The 18,287-nt window shown below is 45.6% G+C and overlaps 1 protein-coding gene across 5 annotated transcripts in view; it reads right to left on the reverse strand.

The window, feature by feature from the left end:
- The window catches only part of TTC7B (tetratricopeptide repeat domain 7B), a 149,513-nt gene that overhangs the window by 45,443 nt on the left and 85,783 nt on the right, over positions 1-18,287 (reverse strand). For 4 of the 5 annotated variants that reach the window (XM_077323479.1, XM_077323480.1, XM_077323481.1 and 1 more), the window contains 2 exons: positions 9,221-9,337; positions 4,852-4,949 (listed from right to left, as the gene is read on the reverse strand). In XM_077323479.1, the coding sequence (XP_077179594.1) occupies positions 4,852-4,949; positions 9,221-9,337 (215 nt within the window). Of the gene's footprint in view, positions 1-264; positions 433-4,851; positions 4,950-9,220; positions 9,338-18,287 lie in introns of all 5 variants that reach the window. The other variant, XM_077323483.1, reaches the window with a different exon arrangement.

An 18,287-nucleotide genomic window follows, 5' to 3' on the forward strand; every position in this document is an offset into this window, starting at 1 on the left:
AGGCTCAATTCACAATGTGGCCACTTAAAACGATCAGTTTTGCAGTATGTGGAGACAGTGTCCCGAAGCCTACAGCACTGGAACTTCCAAATGTTCTTACCGATCCATGAAAAATCAATCAGGTATATCTAAACAGGTAGGTGATGCTCCTACCAAACACCCTCAGGTTCAAGAGCAGTTGAGTGCTTAGCAGTTCCAGAGATTATCAGAAGCACAAACAGAGAGCAAACTAACACGCCTATCAGAAAGAGGAAATCAGTTTACAGAGTGGAGGTTCGCAGGGCCCAGGAACGTGGTCACAGCATGGATTGGCTGCATGGGGCCAGACAAAGGTATCAGTTTTGGGATGAGGGTGAGGAGACTGAGGAGACATAAACAGGTGGAGAGGAGATTCTGTTCTTGAGAGAGGTGAAGATGTGGAGGAATCAGAAGCTAAAAAGAGTGAAAGAGAAAAATTATAAAGAAAATGCCAGGAACAGGATTCGAATGGATTAATGGATGCCGAGAATGCGGGGGAAAGATGTAAATACGGATGCAACATTTTAATCACAACCCCCCTCCCCCAGTTTTCTTCTGAGAACCACTTTGAGCATCAGCTTTCTTATATAAAGGGTTTTTAAAACACACAGTATAAAATAGGGGTGTCCACTTTGGCTCTGTTCAGCTGTCTGGGTGATCACCGAAGCCTGAGGGGCCAGCTCCGTGGCACGTGGCATGCCAGCTGGCGGCCGCATGCAGGTGCAGAGCTCTGCACCTCCATGCAGCTGCCGGCTGATGCGCCACTTCCACCCCTCTTCTTTGCACCACTGGCCTGTTATGCACCGCTTTGGTGATCACCGAGGCGGCCAAACTGAGCCGAAGCGCACAACCCTAGTATAAAATGTGTACTGAGAATTCTGGGGGTACAAAACTAGTTCCAGTCATACCAATTTATTTCAGAAAGCGGAAACTGCTTACACAAACATCTGAAAAGCAAACTTCTTGATGGCAAAAGAATTAATAATGGTTACCTCTAAGGCCCTCTCTTCAGACTTTCCTCAGAAGCTGTTAAATGCCCACCTGGGCGACAAATGAGACAGTAAGCCCTTGGCAAGGGGTTGCTTCTCAGAGCAATTTTGGAATGACGGCACCCAGCAGGCCATCTACCCTGACCTGTCCCAAAGAGGAAAGAGGTGCTGATGCTTGCCAAGGACCTGGGTTGATAACTCAGAGCAGACTTCTCACTGTGTTCCTATCCGCACTGCTGGACAATATAAAAATATGCTCTTTAATTTGACTTTTCCTCCCAGGACACAAGGGATTGTTCCATGTTTGTTAAATTCGACAAGACTATTACCTTGTAATGACTCACTTCCTGCCCCTTCTTAGCCAACATATGAGCCCTTCTGCTTGAGATGTTGGTGGGAAATAAGTCACAGCTGGCAGGCAGCAGAGACTGCAAAAGCCAGAGGAACTTTGGAAGGGTGTTATGCAGGAGGAGCAGACAGGGAAGTGAACGTGTCCCTAGAGCAGGGGTGGCCGAACTGTGGCTCTCCAGATGTCCATGGAGGGAAAGGACTGGATTTAAATTTATCGAGCCACATTTGGGAAGCGTCAACACCTGTACCGAATTGTGAAATGTGTTCACGGCACGAACCAGCACACATTACCTAGGTATAAGAAGAATACATCCACTAGGATGGGAGGTGGTGAAAGGAAGGAAGGACAGAAGGGACCAATTATGAGTGAAAAGTGTTTAGGCGGAGGCAGGTAAATGGAGTGGAAAAGAGGAGCTAAAAGAAACCCTAAGAAATACACCTGTCAGGATGCTCTGTCTCTGACTCAAGCAGGAAATGGTGGCTCTCCAGATGTCCAGGGACTACAGCTCCCATGAGCCCCTTCTGGCAAGGGCTCATGGGAGTTGTAGTTCCTGGACATCTGAAGAGCTGCAGTTTGGCCACCCCTAGTAGGGATTGCAAGAGCAGTGATGGGCCTCACTGATTTTTGCTTTGGACCTCAAAGGAAGAAAGTTTTCTGGCTTTTGGTCACTGACCTGAGAGAGCCAGTTTGGTGTAGTGGTTAGGAATGCGGACTTCTAATCTGGCATGCCAGGTTCGATTCTGCACTCCCCCACATGCAGCCAGCTGGGTGACCTTGGGCTCGCCACGGCACTGATAAAACTGTTCTGACCGGGCAGTGATATCAGGGCTCCCTCAGCCTCACCCACCTCACAGGGTGTCTGTTGTGGGGAGAGGAATGGGAAGGCGACTGTAAGCCGCTTTGAGCCTCCTTCAGGTAGGGAAAAGCGGCATATAAGAACCAACTCTTCTTCTTCTTCATTACACACCCATTTGTTTTCATTTGTCTTCAATGAAAGCACCTTGATTAGAACATGCCCACACAATAACAATTCAGTATTTTCCTTAAAAATAATATTTGAAGTCTGTAATAGAGGGCAGATATTGGATACTAGACTTCTGTAACTTAGTATTATAATGCATAAATTTCCATAGCTATCTCGGGTACCTTGCAATTTATTTATTTAATTATATTTATATACTGCCCTCCCTCGCGGCTCACGGCAGTTTACACTGGTACTTTTACGAAACCAGCACAATATAATAGGCATCTTATTTTGAATACATAACATATCACACTGGAAATCAATTTATCTTAAAAACTGGAACAAAACATTGCACTTCAGTCTCCAGGGAGCAATTAAAATGCAGAATTAATTCAATCAAGTCCAAAGCAATGTAAAGGAGCAGTGCTTTTTTTCAGCCCCAAACAATTCTACAACTCTGCAAACAGTTTAGAGTTGCACTCCTTTTACAATGAGCCATAAAGTTATTGTAACAAGTGTGATGGTTTAATGCGGATTTCTCCATGGCCCTATGTAGAAGACACAGTTGGTATGACTTTAAAAGGACCTGGAGAAAAGTACCCTGTCCCTTTAAGAGAGGCTTAATGCATGGAAATGGGCAGCAAAAGCTTTTCATGGCATAGAGGGAAACAAACATGATCAGGAAAATTAAGCCCCTGGGGTTAGCTCCCCTGTCCAGCATCTAACAGGCAAAGGCTTCCACTAGCCTCAGCTCCCCTTCCTCCAAGCCCATCTGACATCTATGACCTGGAGGTTTCCTTCCAATCGGTGCCAATTAACCTCAATCCCTTACACACATTTGATCTCCAAAGCATGGATGCCAGATGAGTCCAGCATGGTTATAGGATGTAGGGTAGGGTGGACTAGTGTAATTTTGACTCCAGCATTGTGTCCATGACCCATGTTGTCCTTAAGGGCTAATGTGTCTTTAGCATTGGGGTCTGCCTAACAAAAACTCTTTTAAACATCTATGTGAAATGCCACAACTAGCCAAGAACTCAAATACACACCACCATACAACTGGTTAAAAAAAAAGAAGAAGAAGCAGACTAGTAGAGACTGACATCCATTAGGCATTTCCTCCCCAAACCACCCACTAGGGCTGTCTTTAATAAGAAAGAGCCGCATTCTCTACTATTAGGGTCACGCAATGTTTGTATGTGAAAACAGAAAATGGTTTTATATTCCAGTGGAAACAGATGGGCGTAAGTGAGTGATTATACAGAGAGATTAGGGACCAATATGGATAAATCATGCAGTTCATTTTTTTCCCTGGCTTGAAAGACAGATTCATTATCTGCTGTGCTATTAATTTTTTTTAAAGTTAAACTGCTATATGAGATAGTCCTTAAGTGGGAGTACCCCTTCACTTAGCCATTGTTTAAAAAAAGAAAAGAAAAAAGAGGCTGGCTAGATAATGTGGTGGAAGATCTTAGATAAAAAAAAACAGATCTTAAAAGTATGTCCTGATGCAGGGGTAGTCAATCTGTGGTCCTCCAGATGTTCATGGACTACAATTCCCATAAGCCCCTGCCAGCGTTTGTTGACAGGGGCTCATGGGAATTGTAGTCCATGAACATCTGGAGGACCACAGGTTGACTACCCCTGTTCTGAGGCATTATTCAGGTAAGCTGCTATGAATCAACCCCTTGGAGGACTGGGGGAAGGCTTGCATGTTCCTAAGGGAATCTGGGTTGGACTCAAGTTTTGTTTTGCCACTTCAGACCAACACGGCTACCCACCTGAATGTTCCTAAGGAGGCCTTCTACTGACTTTTAAAAACTTTATCCAAGGTAATGCAGCCCATTTCAGCTCTCTGATAAGCGTATTTGCATGCAAACTTCTGTGTGCACCTGGGGAACCCAACGGGCAAGTGGGCCCAGGCAGCCCGCTGAACTCAATGGGGCCCACTCTTATGACAATGCTCAAAGATTCTCTAGATTCTGGCTGTCAGCATTAGGGTTGTGTGCGTCGGCGCAGTTCGGCTGCCTCGGCGATCACTGAATCCTGAAGCGGCACGTAGGAGGCCAGCGCTGCGGAGGAGCGGTGGTGGCACACCAGCCGGCGGCCGCACACAGGTGCCGCCCCTCCTCTCCTCGCTCGCCGCCCCGGGCTTCGGTGATCGCCAAGGAAGCCGAACCGCACCAAAACGCACAACCCGAGCAAATATATGGGCACCTCTATTGGGTTCTGCACCGGCCCCTAGTGTTATCTTGAGGGGTCTTTAGCACAGGCTACGATTAATGTGCACAGATCCAAAGCCCTTATGCCTACTTTTAAAAACCAGGGAACAGGTACACAGACATCAATACACTCAGAATTCAATATAGACAAAAATATCGGACCACGTACACGGCCGTTCCTCCGTCCACGTTTAAAATGAAATGGTCTCAATCCTACCTGAAGCGGTTGGATGGATTTAGATTACAGAAGCTACAAATGACACATTTTGTTATTGACATTCTATTGTTCTAGCCACTAATCCTCACCTGTTTCAGGGTCACTGAAGTCTGGCAAGGTGATCGTGCTAAGCTGTCGCCTGTCAGCAATGGCTCTGTCTAACAAGCTGCTGCCCCGTCCAGAGTCGCTACAGGAGACAATGCAAAGAGTTGGTCATTCAAAGCTTTGGAAGTAACTTGGGATGCTTGGGTTGCTTTGTGGTGCTCACCAGAGAGCTCAGTGGCATAACATGTTTGCCCACAATTTATCACCTGATCACCTGACAGAGAAAAATGACAGAACAAACAGCAGTCCTACTAAAGATGGTAAAATTTACAGCAATCAAAGCAGTTTCCACACTGGGATTCAGGATACTTCAAAAGAGCTAGCAGGGGTAGTCAAACTGTGGCCCTCCAGATGTCCACGGACTACAATTCCCAGGGGCTCATGGGAATTGTAGTCCATGGACATCTGGAGGGCCACAGTTTGACTACCCCTGAAGCTTAAAAGATGTTAAATACTGACAGGGAAGGGTTTTTCTTTTCTTTTTTTAGCATGTTCTCTTATAAACGGCTAATGTCCCAACCCATCTCATCTTGTTTCCAATTACAGCTCCTCTTCCTGGTTTTGGTACAGATTTTCCTGAACCACAATGAAATTACCCTAAACTAAGTTACAGAAAGGTGCAACCCTATTTAGGATGGCATGGTAAATCCCTCAGTCCAGATCGTCACAAGGAACGCTGGTCCCCACACATTTCATAGGGCAGCCAAGGGCATTTTCCTAATCAGTATTCCTTCCTTCCTTCCTTCCTTCCTTCCTTCCTTCCTTCCTTCCTTCCTTCCTTCCTTCCTTCCTTCCTTCCTTCCTTCCTTCCTTCCTTCCTTCCTTCCTTCCTTCCTTCCTTCCTTCCTTCCTTCCTTCCTTCCTTCCTTCCTTCCTTCCTTCCTTCCTTCCTTCCTTCCTTCCTTCCTTCCTTCCTTCAATTTTTGGAGTTATATACCACCGCTCCCCGACTGGTCTTGCAACGGTTCATACAATAAAACATTAAAATACAATAAAACCCAATTAAACTACCCAATTAAACAACAAAGGCAGCAGTGATCACATCTTCTTTACCCAAACCTATCCCACCGTGTTCGGCAAGAGGCTGAAAACTGTAGGTCTACAGTTTTACTAATCAATGGATCCATATAAGAACCAACTTGTCTTCTTCTTCCATTTTTACTCATTTCAGTCTGCTGATAAGACGATCAACCAACCAGCTCAAATGGCAGTCCAGAACCCCTCCCAACCAGAATTATTTTTATAAGCACTTCAGCATGCTCTGTTTGACTTCACAGTTCCAAGTGCTCATTTGCAACTAATTTCCCAGCTTCCTTTTGCCCCTCTGCACACATGTAAACCACAGGAATGTTCTTAATCCTGGGGGGGGGGGACAGGTGCAGACAGCGTCACTTCAGGAGACGGAAGGGGAAATAAGCGTCCTCCGATCTGGGCAATAATGTTGAGAGGTTGAATGGTGGGGAAATTGCTGGTACTAACGCTGCATACATAGTTGGCAGATAAATAGCAAGCATGGGGTTTTGATGCTACTTTTTTTTTCACAGGCACATTATTTTTCTTAAGAAAGGCAAGGTTTTTTAGCACTCTAGTTGCAACATCAGTACTAGTGTCCCCGGAAAGATCTGATTAGCATAAAACCATTCAAGCTGGAGGAGGAGGGAGCAAAAACTTCCATCTTCCTGAAGTTTTAAAACAGCTTCAGTCTTCAACCTCAATAGCATCTTGGCACGCAGCCCCAGTGAAGCAACTAACATCCGTCTTCAAGCAACGCACTCTAGACACAGGGTGATAACATTTCCTTTCTTTGTTCAGCTGCTGATAAAATGGACCAAGAGATTTGGCAAGATCCCTCAAAGGGATGCAGTGACAGGAATCCACGGGAAGCTGGAGGGAGCCTTCCTCAGCCCACTTTGCCAAGCAGCCGGTATGACATGAGCCAGCATACATTTCCCGGGAACTTCTGTAATAATTTCCTCCTTTATACGTGAATAACAGAAAACCAAGTTGCTGGTGAATCATCAACCTGGCCGGAAGATGCAGGAGGGCCCCTCCAGTCACAGATACTTCCAGCTGGCTACTCTGGAGGAGCGGCACAGGTTGTGAAACATGAGTATTGTAGCCTGTAATCATACTAAATTCTTCACCTGACTTCAGAGGATGTCCTGCTTGCAGCCAGGGGGATGAAGAAGTTCTCCTAAATACAGGCAGGCAGGGACAGCAGGTAGCATCAGAGCTGTTGATTCCACAAACAGCCAGATCCGGGTTGAGGGAATTAATACAAACCAGTGACTACAGCTATAACAGTGGCCTGAAGGCCATGGGCACTTTCAACCGGACTCTGCTGGACATCCTGTGAAGGCTCACAGTGGATCCTGGTCTTCTACGGCCTCATGGACAGAGGAGAGGTCCTGAAAAGCCAGACAGGCATTCCACTATCTGAGCAGAGCTTCAGTTTGGTCTTTCCATCTTCTCTGCTCCTGGAGTTCTGGCGGTGACTGTGGGATCCTTAGCAAGGTGTTTCTCTTTAGCAGGATCCTCTGCAGCCCATCTCTAACGCCCGTTCCTGTTCCTGGGTTATCCAGGCTTCCAGCCTAGCTGCACGGCCAGCAACTTATCTTCTGAAGCATCCTGACAATCAAAGAGCCCAGGAAATACAATGCCTGCCAGAGTTTTGACCTCCGTGACACCACAGCAAGAGGGCCCATGAGTCCTAACTCTGACAGAGGACCAGTTTGGCATTGTGATTGTTCTACATACATGGAGACCTGTTTGGCCACAAATCTCATGCACTCTGGTTCACCTCATAGGGTTACTGTGAAGACAAAATGGACGGGAAAGACCCTTGCATGCTGCTCTGAATTCCTTGGAAGGATGGTGGGGATGAAAACGGGCAGACAGAAGTGGTCTGTGAAGAAGTAGACAGAAGAAAGCAGAATATTGTTCACTGTGTTGACAAGGGCTTCCACAGGCAGGAAAGTGGACCCCTAAAGAGAAAGCACAAGAAAGGGGGCCAAAGCAGAACTTCCCATCTTCCATTTCAAGGCTTCTGAAAGAGGCAGTACCAATGGGAAATTTAAATCCCCTCCCTGGGGCTGCATGCTTAGAATGAAGAAGTTGTGCCCAAAGCTTCATGGAAACAGCAGATTTTTGAGCAAAGATTCGAAGAAAACAAGAAAGGTGACATTTTCAGAGAGAGTTCTAGGCAAAAAGAGATGCAAGAAAGAAAGGGCAAAGCCATCTGAGGGAACAGGAGACCTTTGGACAGAGCTGGAAGGTAAAATATCATGGACAGTGATGTATCGGAATACAAGAGTACAGTGATAAGGCCAAGTATGCTTGAAGGTAAGGACAAAAAGTGTACGCTGGACTAAGGAAAGCACGGGGAACTAAAACAGGAATTTAAGCAGGGATGTCACATGTCCATTATAAAGAGCTTGGTGATTTTTTTGCTGCAGAGGTAAGGGGGCCCTGAGGAATGACACGTGTAAGATTAAAAAGGAGAAGACTGCAGTAATCAAAGTGAGAGATTGCCACAGCATGACTCAGAGCTTTCATCAAGATGATGGACCCAGTATGGGGAGCAACAGAGACAGAAGACAGGCCTGCTCTACAGGATGGATGGGGCACTATCAACCAATATGGAGAGAAGAACTCTTGGGAAGAAAGATGAGATATCCAAGCAAAAATAGCAGACAGAGGACTGGAGAGGCAGGACTGGGCACAGAGAAAATTCTACCCTTGGTAGCAAGAGTCTGTGCTCTGGCATGTTTAAATAAGGCAGAAGAACATGGTCTAGTGTTTTAATTATTTCATTACCACTATTAATTGTGTATTTTTGGTATGCCTTATCTGCTTTATGCATTCAATATTTTAATAAATAAATCTTTCCCCCAATGACAATGGACACAATCAGCACTGAAGGCAAACTTTGTTTTTATTACTTGCCTTTCAGATTACACAGAAAACAAAGCCAGACCCATTCATTCTGTCATAATCACTGCAGAAAAACATCCTAAGACACTGGAATGATAAACTGACATTTCATGAAGTAAAGCTTGGGTCCAGCATTACATCCTAAGTACAAGTTATGTGAACAGGCTATGATTAGATACCAATTTTCATATAATGTTAATCAGATGATACAAAATGCATTGGCCTGGATCCTCTGAACTGGTTCTGCCAGCGGTACACGGATTTCTCACTTCCCCCTTCCTGCTGTAGCCCCTGAAATACTGCTCCTTGGGCATGGGGAGGGGAAAAGCACATTTTGGCAAAAATGTCATGCTCTGCATGCAGATATTCTTTCATCTCTGGAAGCTTTCCTGGGGACATGGTGTTTCCCTGCTCTCTTACCTGGGATTAGTGAGATTGTAACAGGACTTCCAGATCTGCAGCATGTGCTTACAAGTCAGGAGGGCCTCATCGGGGCCCCTGCAGAGAGACTCCAATTTGACTTTTGAAAAAAGCAATCTGAAAAAAGAAAAACAAACAAAATTGAAGAAAATTCATCTCCAAAACACTGAAACTACTTGCAAGCCAAATGAGATTCTTTATTCGTACTGTATTGATCTGAAATACCTTCATTACACTTTTCTCCTAAAAAGGACTCAAATAGTCTTACAAAAGATTCAAAACAACAGCTCAGATTGCAGCATATACAATCCATTACAGCCAACCCCCAAAAGAAAAGTCAGCATTTTCACTAATTGCCCCTGAATGTTCTTAAGATTAGTCTTGCAAAACTTACGTCTAACCAAGAAGGCAGATGCTTGCCTAGCACTTTCTAGAAGGATGTTCCAGAAGGCAGGGGTAGCCATACAAGGTATGAAACTGGACAGCAGGTGGTTTGACAAATCTCCATCCCCACCACCAATAACGGCCCTGTGAGGTGGGCCAGGCTAAACCACCAGCCTCAACAGCGACCGGCCCCAAATGGGTCTGAACCTGGCTCTCCCAGATTCCCCCATATCCCCAGTTTTCATCCCTCCTGAATTTCCCTCAGAAGCAGTGGGGCTGAAGAGAAGGCCTGACAAAGATCCTGTTTCCAAAATTTGCAGGTGGGGGGGGGCATTTATTTTTGTCCTCCTATAACCCTCTTTCCCTTACTGGCTGAGAACAGGTAGGAGGGGGATCACCCCACCAGCCTCAACACTGCCTCCTGGCTCCACAGCTGTTCAAATACATGGTAACCCTTTGCTCCTTCACTCTCTTTGGAAGCTCAGGTCCATCCCCCCCCCTCCATATTGTGGCTCTACCAATCCTCGCTGAGCTGAGGTCAGAAGAGGCAGGAGGGAAAGAAAGACCACACTGGCTCTTTCCCCACCCCCCTTCACTGCTGCTTGTGGGCTGGATAATAGCCCTGAACAGGCCGGTTCCAGCCCACAGGCAGTATGCCTGACACCCCTGGTCTAGATCAGGGGTAGTCAAACTGCGGCCCTCCAAATGTCCATGGACTACAATTCCCAGGAGCCCCTGCCAGCGAACGCTGACAGGGGGCTCCTGGGAATTGTAGTCCATGGACATCTGGAGGGCCACAGTTTGACTACCCCTGGTCTAGATGCTTAAGCCACACAGGATCTGCTGAGAAAATTTAAGAGGACCTAATTGGGAAAACAACTGAAGGGGCATTCAAGTTAAGAAAAAAAACCCTGAACAATCCTGGATCATTGCTGAAGTCATGCACCGTGTTCTGGTCTCACCCCTGCCCCCGCTTCTGGTTCTGAGCAACACGGCTGTGACTCACCTACGGCCACTGACTGCAGCAGCAAAGGGATCAGGCCCAAAAAGAAAGGGCGGGGGACAAATTTGTCATTGCGACTGGGACTAGAGAGGAGGAGGGCTGCTTGGCTGCAAGGTGGTGATGCAGCTCTCCCAGGTGCAATTAGTGGGGCTGGGTGGGGCCTTGGCTAGGGGAAGGCCTTATATGGCCTTCCCTCTCAGGCCCTGTCCTCTTTCCCTCTCTACTTGGGCTTGCGCACAGAAGTTACCCACACACCTCATATTTCAAAAGGCTGATGGTTCCTTGTGTTTGTAATTTTCTATTTTACGCATTTTTGATTTGTTTCATTAGGTTGTTTCGGGGATTCTCCCTTCATCACAGCTGGCAGTTTGGGTGCAGAGGGTGGATCTTTTTGGAAGGAGTCTTGAGTCTGCGAACCAGACTCCCCAGCACAGGGGCTTCCTTAAGGGGCTGTGCAGATGCTGAGTTGCAGTGCATTTCTGGGTGGCAATTGGAGAACCACACAGAGGCCCACACACGCCGGGTTCTCCCAACTGCTAGACATCCCCGAGGTTGCCAGCAGACAGGTTGGGGCATTGCTCCAGGCATGCTGAGTCGCTGTGCAGTTTGGTCGGCACCACTGGCTCCGGACTTCCTCATGGTTGGCTGATGGTGAGAAGGTGGAATCTCACCCCATGCTGCTCCAATGCTCCCTTGTTTCAATAAAAGGTGTGCATCCTCTCTGTAGGCCCTGCCGTGTCCCTTCCGCAATGCAATCATGGTTATATATTAACCCTAATTACCTTTGCCCCATGGATGCAGTTTATGGATGAATGAGAATCAGTTTTCCTGGGATCCTAAACCAAACTTTATCTAGGCCTAGTATCCTTGCTAGGGAAATAACACCAGTTAACCTACATGCTAACATTCAAGCATCAGAGGCTACCATAGTTAACATTTTACCGCTATTACTGTTGTAAGAAAGGAGCAGAGAGAGGAAGATTGAGGCTCAGGGGCTGAGCAACAAGCCAGGATCATGTACAACTTCCGTTACATCTGACATCTGAATACAGCTAAACTGAATAGAAGAATAATTGGTTTTTAAACCCCATTTTTCACTACCTGAAGGAGTCTCAAAGTGATTTACAATTGCCTTCCCTTCCTTTGTTTATTTAAATGAATAGTTAGGTGTTCTCTTTATTCCTTTCCTCCCTCTTACCAGCTTGGTGTAATAGTTAAGAAAGGCAGCTTCTAATCTGGCAAGACGGGCTTGGTTCCCCACTCCTCCCCCACATGCAGCCAGCTGGGTGACCTTGGGCTTGCCACAGCACTGATAGAGCTGTTCTGACCGAGCAGTGATATCAGGGCTCTCTCAGCTTCACCCACCCCACAGGGTGTCTGTGGTGGGGAGAGGAAAGGGAAGGCAACTGTAAGCCCCTTTGAGACTCCTTTGAGTAGAGAAAAGCAGCATATAAGAACCAACTCTTCTTCTTCAGTAATATCAGGGCTCTCTCAGCCTCACCTCCCTCACAGGGTATCTGTGGTGGGGAGAGGAAAGGGAAGGCGATTGTAAGCCGCTTTGAGACTCTTTCGGGTAGAGAAAAGCAGCATATAAAAACCAATTAATCTTCTCCCCACAACAGACACCCTGTGTGGTAGGTGAGGCTGAGAGAGCTCTGACAGCTCTGTAAGTACTGCTCTAGTAGAACTGTGACTAGCCCAAGATCATCGATCTGGCTGCATGGTGAGGAGGGGCAGGGAATCAAACCCAGCTCTCCAGATTAGAGGCTGCTGCTCTTAACCACTATACCATGCTGGTAAGAAGGAGGAAAGGAATAAAGAGAACACCTGACTATTCATTTAAATAAACAAAGGAAGGGAAGGCAATTGTAAACCACTTTGAGACTCCTTCAGGTACATATCCAGTCTGAACAAGACAACTAAAAAAGAAATACAAAACTAAAAACCAAGTCAAACTGAAAAGAATGAAAAGCAATATCAGCAGGCAAAAGCATTCTAAAGGAGCATCAGGGGGCAAAAACATAACACAGAATTATAGGTGTTAAATCGGCCTATAAGACAAATACAGCATTTAAAGACAGAGCATTCCGTTGGCACACAATTTAAAGTAATAATCACAAACAAAAGCTTAATCAGTGGGCAAGGATTAAGGGTCTCCCATTAAAATTTCTGCAGTGGGTGGGTGTTTATATAGAGGTTTGAGAGAGTAAAAACATTTTTTGCCTGGTGTCTACAGGACTGTCAGTTTGGTGCCAGGCAAGCCACCAAGGGAAGGGGGGGGGGACCTCAGAGCTTGAGTGATATCCCTGAAAAAGCCCTTCCTCGGCCACCTTGCTTCTGCCAGTGGGAGCTTCTGCCAGTGGCACCCTGAAGATGGTCTTAACCAGAGGTCAGGTTTGTAGGGGAGAAGAGCTCTGTCCCCACTCTACACAGGCCCTCAAACTGTATTCAGAAGCAAGCCGGCAAGCTGCAAAGCAAAAACAGGTGAGATGCAATCCTGATAAGTCACCCCAGCGAGTGAGCAATCTTGCCACCACATTTTGAAGCTGCAGAAGTTCCTGAACAGTCAGAAGCAGCCCTGCTCAGAGCTCATTACATTAGTAAAAGCTGAAGGCCAACCGCATCAGGATAACAGTCGCGAAAGCAAGGAAGTCTCCCCTCCCCCAATTCCAGTTGGGTAAAGGCGCTACGGATGAGAGCCACGCCTACATCTACAGGCCAAGGTCTTATAGCCTTGTTAAACAGACAAATGTATTCTTTAAAGGGAAGTACGACTGTTTCCTCAAATCTCAAACGGCCTTATTATGAGCCAAAATCACCCCAACCTAGACTGAATTTCGCTCTTTTCTTATTATTTGACTAAAAGCATACTAAAACCGCTTTGTCCCTTTTTTCTTGTACTAATGGTAGCTCCACCTATGACTCAGTTTATAGACCTCCCCTCCCCAAGGATGGGCCCGGAGCAGCTTATAAAAGTTGTGTACATTTAAAACTATAAAATTGTAAAAACACCATAAAATACAATACATTCCATTGCTGCCAGTGTTTAGCTGGAGAATTCAGTGGTTATGATGATAAGATGTCCCCCATAGAGGTGAAGTCTCTTTTTTTTTTGGGGGGGGGAGACACAGAGAGTAGAGGAGTTTCTAGGTCAGCCTGGACTCAACTGTAGGCCTGGTGAAAGAGTGCCATTTTACAGGCCTTGTGGAACTTTGTGGAATAAGAACAGGGTAATAGAGAAAACGCTAGAGCAGGGGTAGTCAAACTGCGGCCCTCCAGATGTCCATGGACTACAATTCCCAGGAGCCCCCTGCCAGCATTCGCTGGCAGGGGGCTCCTGGGAATTGTAGTCCATGGACATCTGGAGGGCCGCAGTTTGACTACCCCTGCGCTAGAGGGTGTCACCCCAAGGGTCAGACATGACCCAGTGCTTGCACAGGGGATACCTTTACCTTTACCTTTAATAGAGATGTATGGCAATACAAGCAGTGTGAATCACAGAAAGAAAAGCTAAATTCAAGTGGGTAGCCGTGTTGGTAGCACAACAAAATTTGAGTCCAATCGCACCAACAAAGATTTATTCAAGCCATAAGCTTTCGAGTGCATGCCCCCTTCCCCTGACAACGGAACAAGGGTCATAAGAGCGCAAATATAAGGAAAAAGTAAATAAGTAGCAAATTAGGAAACTGTGTCACAACATCCAAATTACGCATGCAGTATGATAAATTCTTTGCTAGAAAAGCGAATCAGTCCTTGGGGCTCAGTTGTAGTTCTCAAAAACATTGGAGGAATAAAAATGTCAAGGATAGTAATTAATGGCAGACACTTTCCCAGTTGTGAAAAGAAATAATTAAAACAGACTAGTTGCTTGCCCCATCCTTCTCCACCCAAGAAAGAAAAGTCTAAGAAGGCAACTGGATACTCCTGGCGGGTGGGACGGGGGGACTGCTGCACCTGAACTACTGGCAGTACACTGTGGTTTTCACTTGCATGGTCAACCAGCAGCCAAGATGACATAACAAGAATAGTTGCAGAAACAACAGTTCATCAGCAACCCAGATGGCCCCCGACAGCAACCCAAGCAACTCAGTTGTCATCTGACAGCCGCGATGAGCTGCAGTGATGCCCCCACATCACCCATGCACCGAAGACGAAAAAAACCCAACATATGGCAACAGCAGAGCCAGGCTGTGTCCTCTGTTTTATGCACCCTTATGACCTCAGCAGTGCTTCATTTTGGGAGCAAGGAGCCAGAACAGTGAATCCAGAGCCCTTCAAACAGAAGGGTTTAAGTCCCATTACAAACAAATTATGCACTAGTGAGCATAGTATGTGCTTTCACAGGAAAAGGGGGCCAAGCTGAGATAGAACAACCCTCCATCAGCTGAGGCTTCATCTACAGCTTGCCGAGAAAGGCTGCTGGAGGATGCAGAAGTCCTGGGTTCCGTTCCTCAGGAGTTGGAGCCTGACACCTTGCTGCTACATGAAACTGAACTGTTCTGCCAATTGGACAGATTCAAGTGGGTAGCCCTGTTGGTCTGAAATAGCACAATAAAATCAGAGTCCAGTAGCACCTTTAAGACCAACAGAGATTTATTCAGGGCACTCGAAAGCTCATGCCTTGAATAAATCTTTGTTGGTCTTAAAGGTGCTATTGGACTCTGATTTTATTGTTCCGCCAACTGCCGTGCATCGCCTGTCTTGTCTTTGGCCTTACATGGTCTTCCACCTGCACTCTGTGACAGAAGTTCTAGAAAGGGCAACCCATAGAATGATTTAGGATATGTGAAATCGTTATGGCCTGGCAAGATGACACAGGGGGAAATGACAACTATTTATCAGGTGATAAATAGGTGACTTTATCAGGCGACTTTCTCCAGACAGCATGAAACAGTTTAGGGAACACAATGTCTAATGTCAAGTGCCAAGGAGAATTTTAACATTCAACCAGTGGCAAAGAGAGGTGGTTCTCTGCTCAGTTTTAGGGTTAGTGTATAATGTTGCAGAATATGGTGCTTCAGTGTGGCTCAACAGCCCCCATGCCTATGAACTGAATGTGCAACTCAGTACAACAATGAGAACCATCAGTGGGTGTATGAAACCCACTCTGACCTACTGGCTACCTAAACCGTGCCACATTGCTCTGAAGACAAGATACACTTCTCCGTGAATATAGAAAGATAATTGAAAACATAGAACTGCCCATCCATGAAGACATGGCTGAGGTGGCCCTATCCAAACTAAAGTCCTGGTCATAACATCTGCACAAATCCTACAATCACAAAATTTCGATCTAGGGAATGAATGGTTGCAAACATGGATTAAATCAGTTCCACCCAATACTCATAACCTGATAAACACAAATGAGAGGTCCTCAGGATTTGACTTCTCTTGTAAATTACAGAGGATGGCTAATAGAATACAAACAGACTTTGCAAGTTGGGCCAACCTGCTGTTTAAATGGGGTAAAATACCAGGTTCCGAATGTGATGGTGCGGTTTGCCATACTATTTTTCATCTGTCACAGGTATGTGAGCATCCTGTATTCCAGGGAGATGGGATGGAATGTCTTGTACTCTCCCCAGCTGTGACTGAGTGGATTGAAAACTTAGATATTAGTATTTAGGAGGATTGCCCAGTCTGTCTGCATAAGCGCTGTACCTACTTGTCTTATGTAGTAGTAGTAGTAGTAGTAGTAGTAGTAGTAGTAGTAGTAATAATAATAATAATAATAATAATAATAATAATAATAATAATAATAACTTAACCCACCCTTCCAACGTTGCTCAGGATAGGTAACAACATTCTGTGAAAACATCCTATACAAATATAAATCAACATTAAAACAATATTAAGGCACATGCCCCCAACTAATATTCCAGATACGGTGTTTGGTATCAGGAGCCTTTCCGCCACTGAGTGACCTTGCCTGACCATCCTGCTGCTCCTCTCAACTGCATGCAAAGAGAGGCAGATGTGGTTTCTTGCCCTTGCTTTCCATTCCCTAGCAGAAACTCATTTCTAAAAGCCGTGGGAGAACAACAACTCTGTAGCAGTTCACAACCCACTGGAGAGTGCCAACTGAGGGGTGGAAGAACACTTCAAGCACGGTGACTGTGAGAAACAGATCTAGTCAGCACCATGCGTCAACTTGCTGGGCATGCTAAATAGCCCTCCAAATGTTTACCAAGAAAACTCTGAATATTGTAAGGCAAGCCAATGTGGAGAGAAAGGCAAAGTTTGAAAAATGCTGACCTTAAAGTATCAAGCTATTGGGAATAGCAAGCAAGTACCGGCTTTCAAAGAACAAAGTATTTTAAAGTCAAACCCAAACCAAGCATACATGTGCACTCTGCTTTAAGGAATTTCTTAGCATCTAAAATTAAGATTTTTCTATTAAGCTTTGTAACAGTGAAAATGGGACCTTTATAATACTGGCGGGGGGATATCCTTGAATAATGCAGCAGCTTATTTTGCTTAGTAAACAGTTTCTTTTGTGGAAGGCGGAGTGGCACAGAATTAAACTGAAAACAATTAGGAAGAAAGAACACTCACTCTCACATAGCAGGGAAAGCAAATTCATTAGAAGTTCCAAGTTTTTAAAAAGAGTGTTAAGTCAACTAATCTGTCACCCTTGCAGAGTTCTTTGAACTGGTATGTAGGCTGAATTCTAACAAGTCAAAGCCATAACCATTAATTATTATTATTATTGCAGCTTTGTTCTCGTGGAGATTTTTTTACATTACCGAAATGGGTGATATCTAGCCAACAAAACAATTTCATCGTACTCTGGTGGTGCCTGCTAAGTTTTAATCAAGATAATGGTAAAAATTTGCCTAGTTTCACCCACACAGAAAGAAAAAAATGGTTTTCAAAATCTGAGGCTCTCTGATGCAGTAGCATTCCAGCCCTGGAGAGCATGTGCATCACTTCAGATATCAGGCTAGATATCAGGCTAGATATCAGGAAAAAGTTTTTCACAGTCAGAGTAGTTCAGCAGTGGAATAGGCTGCCTAAGGAGGTGGTGAGCTCCCCCTCACTGGCAGTCTTCAAGCAAAGGTTGGATACACACTTTTCTTGGATGCTTTAGGATGCTTAGGGCTAGTCCTGCGTTGAGCAGGGGGTTGGACTAGATGGCCTGTATGGCCCCTTCCAACTCTATGATTCTATGATTCTATGATTCTATGATTCATTTTCTTCAGATTATCCCCAGTTTATTACAGCACACGGACACATATAAAGAGGGGTAACCATCTGGGGAACAGAGTGGTCCCCAAGAATTCACAAATTGCTCATCTGGCTTTAGAGCATGTGCCCTGCGCATAATTGATTATGTGCCCAGAATACTCCCACTGCTGTATCCAGACCACTGAATCTTTCACAGGTGACTGGCTACCAGAGCATCATGGGATGGAACACTTCCACCAGGCTTTGGTTGAGGCCAGAGCGATTAAGACCTGGGCCCTCCTTGGTACAACTTTAACTATAGCACCATACGACTATTTGATCTCCCTGTTTATTTCCCCTGAAGCATGGGTTTAAAAAGGAGTTCTAGGGAGGTTAGGGAGGGTCCGGAGAATGGGATTGCTACCATCTGTTGTAGCCTTGCAATTTAAGGGTTGGGGTTTTATGCATTTATTGTGGAGATTTTTTAATTGTAACCCGCCATGAGCAGGCTGT

Source organism: Paroedura picta, chromosome 2, assembly GCF_049243985.1.
Source record: "Paroedura picta isolate Pp20150507F chromosome 2, Ppicta_v3.0, whole genome shotgun sequence".
Lineage (NCBI taxonomy): Eukaryota > Metazoa > Chordata > Lepidosauria > Squamata > Gekkonidae > Paroedura > Paroedura picta.